Source organism: Lacerta agilis, chromosome 2 (assembly GCF_009819535.1).
Source record: "Lacerta agilis isolate rLacAgi1 chromosome 2, rLacAgi1.pri, whole genome shotgun sequence".
NCBI classification, from domain to species: domain Eukaryota; kingdom Metazoa; phylum Chordata; class Lepidosauria; order Squamata; family Lacertidae; genus Lacerta; species Lacerta agilis.
This window is the reverse complement of record NC_046313.1, coordinates 14,631,144-14,644,070: the sequence shown is the minus strand read 5'-3', so window position 1 is coordinate 14,644,070 and position 12,927 is coordinate 14,631,144. Positions and strand designations below refer to the sequence as shown.

Genomic DNA, 12,927 nt, shown 5'->3' with positions numbered 1-12,927 from the left:
TACTTGTGCTGGGGTGCTTTCAAACTGCTAGTTTGGCAGGAGCTGGGGCACAGCAATGGGAGCTCACCACCGTCAAGCAGATTTGAATCACAGACCAGGGGCATAGCAAGGGGGGGGCGCTGCCCCGTGTTCCATAATGGAGGGGGTGACAAATTATCAAGGAACAATTTTTTTGGATTTTTTTTTTTTTGAAAATGCCTGCTCCAAAGGTCTTATCTTACTATACTAGGGATTATATAGCTATATATGAAGTTTCATGCATATCGGTTAATATCTTGACCCTCCTCCACCAAAATAGCTGTTCACATGGCTGTTTTCCTATGTCGTGAAGCTGAAATTTCAGTTCAGAGAACACTTACTGTTCCCAACCCTAACCCTGTGGAAAGCCATCTAATTAGACTTTAATTTGATTTTGAGATGTTTTAAGGGGGTGATTTAATTATTGTTTGGTTTTATAACAATGTTATGTATCTGATGTTAGCCACCCTGAGCCCGACTTTGGCCGGGGAGGGTGGGATATAAATAAAAGTTATTATTATTAGTATTACTTGTTTTTATTCCTTTGTAAGAAAATATGAAATAACATAAAACCATTTTGCGGGGGGGGGGGGATCAATGGGTACCACCTGACCTTCCCATGCCTTGCGGGGGGGTGTGACAAATTTCTTTTTGCCCCCGGGTACCTTGCTTTACCTTGCTACGCCCCTGTCTCCTCCCCCCGCGTGGACTGGGTATCCCTGTTCGCTTCAGTCTCCCCTTCTCCTTCTGAAGCCCCGCCTTCCCTCTCATCTTCCTGTCTCTCATACAGTTCAGGCTTGCTGGTGTAACTTATGTCAGGGAACTCAGAGAGTTCTGAGGGCGCCCTGACAGCGGTGGCAGCAACTGGTGGAGACTTAAGACTCAACTGGCAAGCACTGCAGGGCTGTTGTGGAGCAGCCAGGAAAGGCTCTCCCTTCTCCGCACAGCCTTCTCTAACTGAACAAACTGGCAGATTTGCCGCTAAGGTTCCATTCCTCTTAAGAATACAGTAACATATCTGCAAAAGAGGACGGTTGAGGAGCCATGGAAATGAGGATGGTGCAAGGAGAGTATGAAAAAATAAAGGAGGAAAAAGGGGTGGAAGTGAAAAGGTCCAAGGATGGCGTGCCAAAGTGGGGCTGCAAAAAAAGAAGGCATGGGACTGGGGGTGAAGGTTCAGGCAGTTACTATGAAGTGTTACTGTATAAGAATTCTAAGGTCTCAAATACAGAATAAGTATTCATATATGCTCACATATAAACCATGTGTCTGAAATAGTACAGGAGAGCAATCCTCAGTAACATGCAACACTAACAACTCTCTCTTTAGCTACCCAATCCGTGAGCAGCACTCTCAATCCTTCATTCGCATGTGCAGACCTGAGTGAGAACTGCAGCCATGGTAGACAGAGTGAAACTATATACACAACACCCCTAGTGGGCTAGGGTGAGAACTTCAATACATAACAGTTTCCCCTTATTACAGGTAGGTAGCCCTGTTGGTCTGCCATAGTCAAAACAAAATAAAATAAAAAATTCCTTCCAGTAGCACCTTAGAGACCAACTACCGGTAAGTTTGTTTTTGGTATGAGCTTTCGTATCTAAAGAAGTGTGCATGCACACAAAAGCTCATACCAAGAACAAACTTAGTTGGTCTCTAAGGTGCTACTGGAAGGAATTTTTTATTTTAGTTTCCCTTTATAATTAGGGAAAGCTAGTAACAAATTTAAACCAATATTCGCATTGGGTTACTACAGGACCGCCAGGGCCAGATTTTGCTTTGATGAGGCCCTAAGCTGCTGGATGTAATGGGGTCCTTTATATGTCCAGCTGTCCTTTGTCAACAAAAATTTTTGTCGCTTTTTTGTGTTGAATATATGCTATATGGTAATTTATGGACCTAATGGGTATCTAAAGTCATTTACACATAACAAAAGGGAAGCCTACATAACACAAAACACTGTTGCTGTATGTATGTTTTATTTTATTTGTTTTTTTATCTTATATTTTGGAAATGTACATCCAGTTTTGTTTCCTTCAAAAAATTTTGGGGCCCCCAAAAGAGTGGGGCCCTAAGCTATAGCTTGTTTGGGTTATACATAAATCCGGAACTTAGGACTGTGGAGTACACAGCTGCAATAAAAGTGTTAGAATACCCCCAAAATGAGATTATTGTGGAGAGTATCAGAGCCTAAAGAGTTAAGTGCTCTGCTGTGACGCACTGGTCACCGTGTGGGCAGTTCACATACGGGCTTTTTGTCTTTGTCTGTGTGTGCTGTTTTTTCTTGGTTTCGTTTCCCGACCGGAGCAGTCATGGAACTGAGCACTCTGGGAGAAGATTTATTGTAAATAAACTCAGCTAGCTAAGAAGACAACGCTTCTGTGAATTATTGCTGTGCTGCCTTGGCAGTTACACACAAGTTTCCGCTGTGGCTTTGAACTCTGCTAATAGCCAGGAGTTGCCAGGCACAGAAAGCAAAGCAACGCAAGGCAAGCGTGCCGGACTCTGGTAAACACTACAGATTGTGGAACATCCCATTTCACAATCTAGCAATTATTTCCCTCTTAAAGACAACAAATACAGTTTTTAAGTTCCCTCTGACAGGGGCAAGATTACGAGTGCGTGCACACACAAGGTTATTGGTGAGTGTGAGTGAAAGAGAGAAAGAGAGTGAGTTTAGTTTATGAAAAATATTCCTCTCCACTCTTTGAGATCTCTGAGCCAATGTAGTCACTGCCAAGGGCTCTGGCAGCTGTAGCTTTTACATATATCAAGCTATTCCTGGAATTTGGTGGCTTCCTTTTAACTGGCTGGTTATTTAGGGCTGGAAGCTGCAGATAAAAACAAGCCCCGCCCTCCAGACTCTGCGACTGACTTTCTCTTCTCCTCCGGCTTGGCTGTTTTCTGCCCTCTTTCTAACATGGAAGCAACATGCCTAGTTGTCCTGCTCAGGTTATGCGTCCAGATATTAGCCCTCCCTGCTTACTTGCTGTGGTACCTGGGTATCTGGGACCCCCTTTGCAAGAAATTATTCCCCTATGTCATGGCTGTGGTGACCATAATTTATAATAAGCTGATGTCTGATAAGAAAAAGGAAATGTTCAGCAACCTGAAGGACTTTGCCAGTCCCACAGGGGCCCTCACACTGTTGGAGATTGGCACAGGAACCGGCTCCAACTTTCAGTTCTACCCTGCAGGATGCAAAATCATATGCACTGATCCGAACCCCAACTTCCAGAAGTTTCTTGACAAGAGCCTGGCTGAAAATCCACACGTGCAGATGGAACGCTGTTTGGTGGCTCCGGCTGAGGACCTGCACCAGGTACCAGCTGCATCGGTGGATGTGGTGGTTTCAACGCTGGTGCTATGCTCTGTGAAGAGCCCAGAGCAAGTTATGAAAGAAGTTCTACGGGTGCTGAGACCGGTAAGTAGCTCACCATGGGAAGAACAAGGACAATTCAGTAACTGCAGGGGCATACTGTGTTCTCGGGTGTTAGTCAATTCTACATCTGAGCTGTTTACATTGTCACAAGTTGCAAATGTTGGGATCACTCCCTTGCTTTTCTCCCTAACTACAGTTAGGAAGAAACAATCCCACACTGTGTGTTATTGATGGCACCTTTGACATATCTAGACATGCCTCTTATTATTTTCTGTTGTTGTTGTGCACTTATGAAAGACCAAAGCTAATTTTTAAACGTGCTTGTCTCTGATGAGATGGTTGGGAAGGAAAGCCCAGTATACCTGAAGCAGCCTCTCCACTCCCATCGTTCAGCCCACACACTGAGGTCCAGCCCTGAGGGCCTTCTGGCAGTTCCCCAACAGGGAACCAGGCAGAGGGCCTTCTCAGTAGTGTTGCCCGCCCTGTGGAATGCCCTGCCATCAGATGTCAAGGAAATAAACTTTTAGAAGACATCTGAAGGCAGCCCTGTTTAGGGAAGTTTTTTATGTTTGATCTTTTATCATGTTTTTATATTCTGTTGGGGGGCCACCTAGAGTGGCTGGGGAAACCTGTATGTATGAATTAATAAATTATTATTATTATTATTATTATTATTATTATTATTATTATTATTATTATTATACTCCTCCTCACATTTCAGCCTCTCTGTATTTGTTTTGTGTCTATCCCCACCTGTGTTTTTTTAATAGAATTATGCATGTTTGGGAATGGCTTTTTAAACACATTATAGCCTCTCTTTCCTTTTGAAGTATAGTGAGTAAAATGTATCTGTTTGACCAACTGAGATTTCCTTGACATCTTCCATCTCTGCTTACCAATGAAACTGGCAAAGTCGGGGGCAACCTCACAATCACCCTTGGTTAATCTGTTAACTGACTCTGATGACAGATCTCATACCCTCCATCATTTATTTGATGAAAATAGGGACATCCTATTCAACAACAGCAGCAGCAATTGGTTGCCCGAACTACTCTAGGCTCTTTTCAACATACATAAAAACATAATAAAACATAAAACACATAATAAAACATAAAATCCCTATACAGGGCTGCCTTCAGATGTCTTCTAAAGGTTGTATAGTTACTTATCCCTTGGCCTGGGGGGTCATATAACTCCATATCCTCCAACATTTCTCTGATGAAAATAGGGATGGAGGAAAAGCGGGACATTCCAGGATCAAATCAGAAACCAGGACATAAATCCAGGACTCAGCCTAGGCACATGATCAAGCCCAAGCAGTTATTGTCTACAGGTGAAACTCGAAAAATTAGAATATCATGGAAAGGTTCATTTCTTTCAGTAATTCAACTTAAAAGGTGAAACTAATATATGACATAGACTCATGACATGCAAAGCGAGATATGTCAAGCCTTTATTTGTTATAATTGTGATGATTATGGCGTACAGCTGATGAGAACCCCAACTTAACAATTTCAACTTTGCGGTCGCCTATTTTAAGGGGCTGATAATTGCATGTTGTGGTACTGGGATGCTGCTTAGAGAGGCGAAAAGGCCTCGCTTGCTCTCTGTTTACCAGCCCAAAATATGTGGACAAGTCAGTGGTGAGATCCAACTCGCTCCCCACCCCACTCCGCACTTTCCTCTTTAAATGCACTGGGGCTAATCGGATTACAGTGGGGCCGATTGGGAGGAGGAGGAGGAGGAGCGGGAGAGCCAATTTTGACTATTTAGAAAGCGGGTGCAGGGGTCCCCAAGGCCACAGCACCTACCACGCGGATCCGTGGTTTGGCTGAAGGTGTTGATTTCTTTCTCCAGCTGCGTTTGGTTTGACTTCCTAACACAGGAGGGTTAAAGGACTTCCACCACGTGCTAATTAAATCGCAAGTTGTTGCTTGCACCCTTGCAGCCGTAAGGCATTCACTGGGAAGCCCGATCCACCACTCTGCTAGATGAAAGTCCTGAAACCTAAGACACCAGAAGCCTCGGGTGGCAAACCCTTTTGTGTGGAAGTAACCCTTATTCATTTCAGTGGAATGTAAGGATTAGGGGGAAATACTTTTTTATTGAAATGACTGACACTTCCAAATAAATGTGGCGTAGGCTCTTCCTGCACTCCAGCAGTCATCTGTCGAAGTTCTCAGACTTAAGTGGCATGTGGATCGTTGGGAGGCAGTAACAGATGAGCAATGTCAAATAAATACCAAGTGGAGCTGTAAAGTAGAAGTTTGGAAGCGCCTTCCCAGGGCCAATTAATCTTACTGATGAGGGGAGGGGGAGAGAGAGCACGTACCCGAGCCAACATCCCTTCAGGACTGAATTTAAAGCAGTGCTTAAAAACGCCAGCACCTGTTTTCAATATTGGGGCTCAGATCTGGTGCGTATGAGCTGGAGACAGATTTTTCATCCTTTTAGTCTTCTGAGGTCTGGAAGCAGGGCGATAGAATCTTCTTGGTTTGCGGGTGCGCACTCCTTTCTTTCCCACCCCATCTGAGCGTTGTGCCAGTGGAGACAGGTTTTTCAGGTTTTAGCCATGCTTTGTCAAAAAACCTGCAAAGCCTGTTTGACCGGTGATGATGGTGCATTGGCCACGGAAGGTTGGGGGTGGGCTCTTGGGTGCCACCTTTGGCTCTTTTAAATAAAACCATAGCCTTGCTCCAGGCTAATGGAGAAAGCTGCTTTTATTCCGCCCTGCTTCAACCACAATTCCTCTCCCTACTCCCTATGCAAAGCACACCCGGGACTGGGCACAAAGACTTCTAGATCAGAGGGTGCGGCTCTCAAGAAGGACGGAACCCCAACACCTTACTTCCTGGTAAATAAGATATCCCCACGATTAGGATGTCAAACGGAAGCTTCCCTGCTCATTTTTTCCTTCAACATATGTTTAGCAGCGGTGTGTGACGCCAAACGGCCTGTGCGATTTGAGGAAGGGAGGGGAGGGGTGGTGGGAGAAGCAAATATTCTGAATTAATTAATCGGGCATGAAAAGGGCGTGATCTCCTCTGCGCCCTCGCCGAGTCGGCATGGTTGCCAAGTGCCGAGGAGCCCCCAGCTCCCAAGCTTCTGAGCAGGCTGGCGAAAATAAGAGCCCCCGGGCCAGCTCTGCCTAGTAAACAGCGAGCGCGTTTGTGCAGGCGCGCCGAGTAAAGAGTGCCTGGCAAACAGACCACCAGGTTGGCTGGGGCTGAAGCAGAAACCTTCCACTTCACAGCACTTGGCAACCGAGCCAAGCGTTGCTCGCCCGCTCTTTCCCGGAGCCAGGCAGGCAGGCTCGATTTGATTTACTTTCTGGTTACGACGCAGAGATTTCACCTGGCAGTTTAAGGGCAGGACAGGAATCGTGGAAGCGGAGTCTTGTGAACGGAAATCTCTCATTTACAAGGTTCTGCTCCGCCACCGAAAGCCACCCTCAAGCACATTTGTTCCGCACGCAGCTCCCTTTTATCTTACCCACTCGCTCCTTCTTCCCACGTCTCGCACGGAGGGGGGAGGGAGGGAGCCGGTGGGGAAACCACAGCGCAAATGATACAGGGGTGAGCAAGACAGCTCTGCTTGGTCTCTCGTTTAGGCCCAGGGCAGGCGGAATGTAAATAGGAAAGCAAGCTCCAGCTCCACTGCGCAGTGGAAGGCTGGAGAAGCGATCCGGCGACCAATTGCGGCGCTAGAGGAGGGGCGGCCGCCGGGGATCGCGCCCGCCTCCCGGGGCACACACACCAGCCGGAGAGGGACGGACGGAGGGAGGGCTGATCGCAAGGCTCGCCGCTGCCCATGGGCGTACCCAAGGGGGGCAGGGGGGCAGATGCCCCCCCTAGAAGCAAGCTACCCCCCCCCCAGAAGCAAAAATGATCAGCGTCCATTTGGAGTAGACCGGGACTCCAGGGAAGAGCCGAGTAGACCAGGACTCCAGGCTAGAGCCGACAGCCGAACAGTTCCTGCAGCTGCCACTGGGGGCGCAGGGAGTCTTCAGCCCCACCAGAGTCGGTGGAGAGCAGCAGACCTGCTGCTGGAGGTCTCACCCACTCACCTCAGCCTTGGGGGAAGAAGGGCCCCCGCGCTGGCTTCCTGGCCATGCCGGCTGCCGCCTCTTTCCCTCCCTCAGCCTTTGTTTCTAAGAGAGTTTGAGATCTCTCAGAAGGCAACCCAGGGGGGGAACACTTCCCCCGGCGCCTTTTTGTCCTCGACACCCCCCAAGTCCTTGCCATGGGGCTCCCCGTTTTGCAGACACAGGCACAGCCTTCCCCACCCCAGTTGAACTGTGTCCCCTCCCTCCCTATTTTAAAAAATATTTTTAAAGAGTCCTCTTCGGTGTCAAAATCAGTGCCCTCCTCTCCCGCCTTTATTTTTCAAATCGCTTCCTTAACACTGCGAGGCCGGCAAGGAATCTCCCCCCCCCCCCCCAACACTGCAAGCCGCCACCTTTCCATTTAGGAGATTCTCTCTATAATTGATCCTCGCACACTTTTTTTTTCTTATTTCATGCTGTCCTGAGAGCAGCTGGCTGCTCACATCGCAGCCATGCCGTCATACTTTCTAGTTTTTAAATTTGCTATTTGAGAGAGGAGAGATCTCCACTTTGCATGTAAAGAATTTCTCTGAAGGAGACAACTCCTGTTTCTAAAGTAAGTTGAAAGGAGAAGGGTAGCAGATAGGCTTTAAAGTGCAGAGACTGAAGGAATGTAATCATAGTTGAAAGGGATCCCCAAGGGTCATCTAGTCCAACCCGCCACAATGCTATCCTTAAAGTTGTTTACATCTCTTCCCCCCCCCCCTCTTCACATGGCTTAAAGTCACTTGTAATCAGATTTTGGGGTTGATCCACTGGGGTTGGATCAGTATAAATAGAAGAATGCAATTCTATATAAAGGAGAAATATTCCATGTAAATTGGCACACTTGAATTTAAGCATGCTTTACAGTCAAGGCTGTAGGAATAAACCAATTTAGATGCTTCTATACTGTGTAAAGTTGGGATTTTAGCCTCTGGACCGGATTGAAACGGAAGTTTTGAACAAGTTTTCTTCAAACCCAAGAAAAATGATGTTAGTATAAGACATGTAACTAGAATAAAAAAAAAATTTCCCAAGCAAATCATTGTAATAACTATCGTAATAAAGCACTGCTATAATTATATATAATTTTCTTAAAATTTTGGTTTCATTTACCTTTTCCGTGCTGAAATGTCACAACCTGAGCGACCATGGCTTGCCCCCCTCCCCCAGTTTTGATCCTGGGTACGCCCCTGCCGCTGCCCATCGCCTCCTCTTCCTTTCCTTCGCAGTGTGCAGGGAAAGGGGCAGCCACCGGCAAAGCTGCACAGTTGCCCCACTCGCTGGGGGGGCCCCTGAGAGCCTGGCGCCCTGGCACACTGGGCCACTGAGCCCAATGGGATAGACGTCTCTGGGCTTGACATATCTAGCTTTGCATGTCGTGAATCTATCTCATATATTAAACTCCAGTAGCTAATGAAAACAATTTCTAACATAAATGGACTATTCCACGATATTCCAATTTTTTGAGTTTCACCTGTATCTCCCTGCAACACTGCCAATTTGGACAGCAACCACAAAAGATAAAATAAGGAAGCATTCAGTGCAGAGTAGACCTTTTAAAATGAATGAACCTCTCTTAGTCACCGTGATTAATTTCAATAGGTCTACTTAGTTAAATATCTGCCATGGTACTAGGATGGATGAAGTTATTTAAACGTCTCCTTCAAGCCCAGTAGCCTGATGGGGATGTAAATCGCCCTCTCATCATCATCAGATGGTTCATTTGATGAACCAGCAAAAGGGATAGCTCCCCTTTTCAACTCTTACATCTGTATGGATCCATACTGAGTTTTGGTCGTTCTCAGCATTGGCATGCAGCTAAGCGTAACTGCATCCTTGGGCCCAAAAGGTAGGTTAGTTACCCCGACTCATAATCATAAAAGCACCCAAAATAAATAAATTTTGGTACTTTGAACAGTTTACATACCAGTTCACAGTATACTTGAATTTGCAGTTTGCACAATCAGTTATTTGAGAAACGAGCAATTAAACTCAACCTGTTATTCATTAACATCTCCAAGGACTGAACTGGGGTCAAGTTTGTCAATGATACCCAATTTTTCACATTGGCTAAAGCAAAACTCGGTTATGAAAAGCTCCAAAAGGATTTCTCCAAACCATAGGAGCCAACTAATGAAATATTTGAGGGGGCTAGGAACCCCCAAAGGGGATGGACATTGCCATTAAAATGGAGTGTGTCTGTGTGCCACATCTTGTGATCGATTATATGAGGAGGGGCATACCTGGCTCCCCCAATGCGAAAGGGCATTGAAATGGCCAATGAAGTTCAAAGTAATCAAGTGTAAAGTGATTTGGGGGTGATAAATAAAATAAAAAATCACGTATAACCTCATGAAGTCTTGTTGGTCTGCCATAGTCAAAACAAAATCAAAAATTATTTCCAGTAGCACCTTAGAGACCAACTGAGTTTAGAGACCAAACTCAGTTGGTCTCTAAGGTGCTACTGGAAATAATTTTTGATTTTCTCATGAAGTCTGAATTGGTGGCAAGTGACAAGGAATGAGACTTTGCAACCAAAGAGATAGCTTGATGAAGATGTTGACCCAGCTTGTAGCAGCCGTGAGAAAAGGCAAATGATGGAGATGTGTAATATTATGCACAGAATGGAGAAAGCAGACAGAGAAATCATAGAATTGTAGAATTAGAAGGGAGCCTGAGTATCATCTAGTCGAACCCCCTACAAGGCAGGAATATGCAGCTGTCCCATACAGGGATCGAACCTGCAACCTTGGCATTCTCAGCACCACGCTCTAACCAACTGAGCTCTCCGTGTTCCTCTCAAAAGACTAGAACCCCAAAGCCATCCAATGCAGCTGAATGCTGGAAGATTCGGGACAGAAAAGGAAGTCCTTCTTTACACAGTGCTGAGTTAAAGGATGGAATCTTCTGCCACAAGAGGGAGTGCTGGCCACTGATTTGGCTGGTTTAAAAAGAAGATTAGACAAATTCAGGGAAGATCAGGCTATCAACACCATTGTGGCTAGTAGTCAAATGTTCTGATGCCACTGTCAAAGGCAGAACGCTAAGCTCTGCAGGTGGAGACAGTATTGTTGCACTCAGGTTATGCTTGTGGGGCTTCCCAGAGGCATCTGTTCTTCTGACATATGTTCTATTCTTTCCCTACTCTGATATAAAGTGGGTAGATGTGTCTATTTTTTTTATAAAACACCAAGCATGTGGGTAAAGGGAACTGGCGCTGCCCCACTTAACTTCATTGCTTTAAGCAATTTTCTCCCCATCTTACCCAGTATCAGGGCTGGGTTGGCAGAAAAGAAATCGTAAACTTTTTAGATGAGGTAGGAAAGGGGCAGGATTTTACTCTCCTCACCCTTACACTCCATTTCGTGTGAAAAAAGGCAGAGAGAGAGCGAGAGAGAATTTATATGTTAATTGTGCAGAAAGTAAAGACAGTGCTGGCCTGTCACATCTGGTTGGGTTGAACTTTTTTATATATAATAATTTTTATTAGTTTTTAATTTCAGTCCAATAATAGCCTCATTATAACAATACCGATTTATAATACAATTACTACCGGTAATACCAATTGTTCAAATACCCAATGACAGTATATAATTTCGATAAGGTGGCCCTCTGCATGCTAGAATTGATGGTTTGATGGTTTTATTTATTTCTGCATTCCAAAATCTTATTAATTTCAATTTCAAATATTAATAACTTCTATTTGTGTTGACACATTAAATGATTTATCAAACTACAAGAGAGGCACTCAGACTATATCCTTGTTCGTCCAGTGTGTGGTAATTATTCTGTCTCTGGTGTTTCTTCCTTGGTTTGCTTGAACTTTAAAGCAAGCGGAAAGAGTCAACATCTAGAGTAACATTTTCCTCTGATTTTTCTGGAGGGCTGTGTTACAGTTTAAAGCTTCTGTAGAACCATGTGTTTGTAATGTAGCTGCGCCCATATCATCATCCGAATCCATGACAGAATTCAGGGGGACAGTGGCTGTTGCCATGAAAAGTTAACAGCACTCTGATACCATTAGCGCGGATTGTGCAAAGAAATATCTGAGGAAATCCAAAGGAGAATAGAAAGTAACTTATACGCATCCATTTCTGTTTCTCCAGGGTGGCGCTTTCTACTTCCTAGAACACGTTGCAGGTGCTCCTTCCAGCTGGAATCTCTTCTGGCAGCAGATCTTTGATCCAACTTGGAAATGTCTGTGTGATGGGTGCCACTTGACCAGAGAAACCTGGAAGGATCTGGAAAAAGCTGGATTCTCAGAGCTGAAGCTGCGGCACATATGTGCCCCTTTAAAATGGCAACCTACTAAGCCGCATATCATAGGTTATGCTGTAAAGTAGCTTGGAAATAAATTACTGAACAAGATCTCCATGCAGATGTCTCTGGGTTGGGTTGGAGAACCTAATCGTGAGAATTATAGGACAGCCCATCACTATGTCACCCATGGCCCATGAACCTCTTGTGCAAGCTGTATTTGGACACACACACATGTATGTTATTGTCAATCCATTTTTTATTTTCATTTGACAGACTGTCCAGCTACCTTCACTTTCCACAATCCAGCTGCTTCCATGCATATGTGAATGTTGTGAGAACACATAGCTTGGGCTTGCCTCATTCATTTCCACGTGAGGATGCATGTACTACCATTACTTTTTCCCCTGGAAGCATCTGATCCCCATGGAGGTTGGGATATCAGAAGAAGAAGAGTTTGGACTTGATATGCCGCCTTTCACTCCCCTTACGTAGTCTCCAAGCAGCTAACTATTTCCTTTCCCTTCCTCACCCACAACAAACACTCTGTTAGGTAAGTGAGGCTGAGAGACTTCAGAGAAGTGTGACTAGTCTAAGGTCACCCAGCAGCTCCCTGTGGAAGAGTGGGGAAGCGAACCTGGTTCACCAGATTACGAGTCCACTGCTCTTAACCACTGCACCACGCCATTGTCGATTACCTTAAACAGAATTTCTTTTTAATTTGGCCTTGTGGCATCCGTGTCACCCAGGAGATCACAGCTGCAGAGATAAGAAGAGTCGTTGCATTGTCTGCAGAGGGGAGGGGTGTTCTTGATGGTCCACACCATGCGCTGTGCTTGGCCATTGGTGGCAGGGTGGAATGGTGCAGAGCGGTTGTGGCGGATGGTGTTCTGCGCTGTGAAGGTCTAGAATTTTTTCGACATAAATGCGGTTCCGTTGTCCAAGACGAGGGTGTCTGGGAGCCCATGGGTTACAAATAGCCTATGTAGTACCTGGATGGCTGCGGCCATAGAAGTGGACGGTACCAGTGTGACTGCGACGAACCTCCACCTCAGACTCTCCCCTTGTTACTAAGTTACGTTTTTACTCGGGTGTTCTGGGTCAAATTAACATGCACCCCACCTGTCCCTTTGAGGTCCGTCTGTTATTGTCTTTCCCTTTGTTTAATACACTGGGAATT

At 45.5% G+C, this 12,927-nt stretch overlaps 1 protein-coding gene across 1 annotated transcript; it reads left to right on the top strand.

Annotated features, from left to right (window-relative positions):
• Positions 1-2,888: 2,888 nt before the first annotated feature.
• On the top strand, positions 2,889-11,860 carry LOC117040739 (methyltransferase-like protein 7A). The gene is made up of 2 exons (XM_033138709.1): positions 2,889-3,442; positions 11,597-11,860. Exons 1-2 carry the CDS (start codon positions 2,939-2,941, stop codon positions 11,831-11,833), a joined length of 741 nt encoding a protein of 246 aa, XP_032994600.1. The 5' UTR covers positions 2,889-2,938; the 3' UTR covers positions 11,834-11,860.
• Positions 11,861-12,927: the final 1,067 nt, after the last annotated feature.

Excerpts from the sequence above, each read along its gene's own strand:
- LOC117040739 (XM_033138709.1), top strand. The coding sequence starts at position 2,939 with ATGGAAGCAACATGCCTAGTTGTCCTGCTCAGGTTATGCGTCCAGATA. Across the intron at positions 3,443-11,596 it reads TTCTACGGGTGCTGAGACCG|GGTGGCGCTTTCTACTTCCT; the intron begins GTAAGTAGCTCA and ends CTGTTTCTCCAG.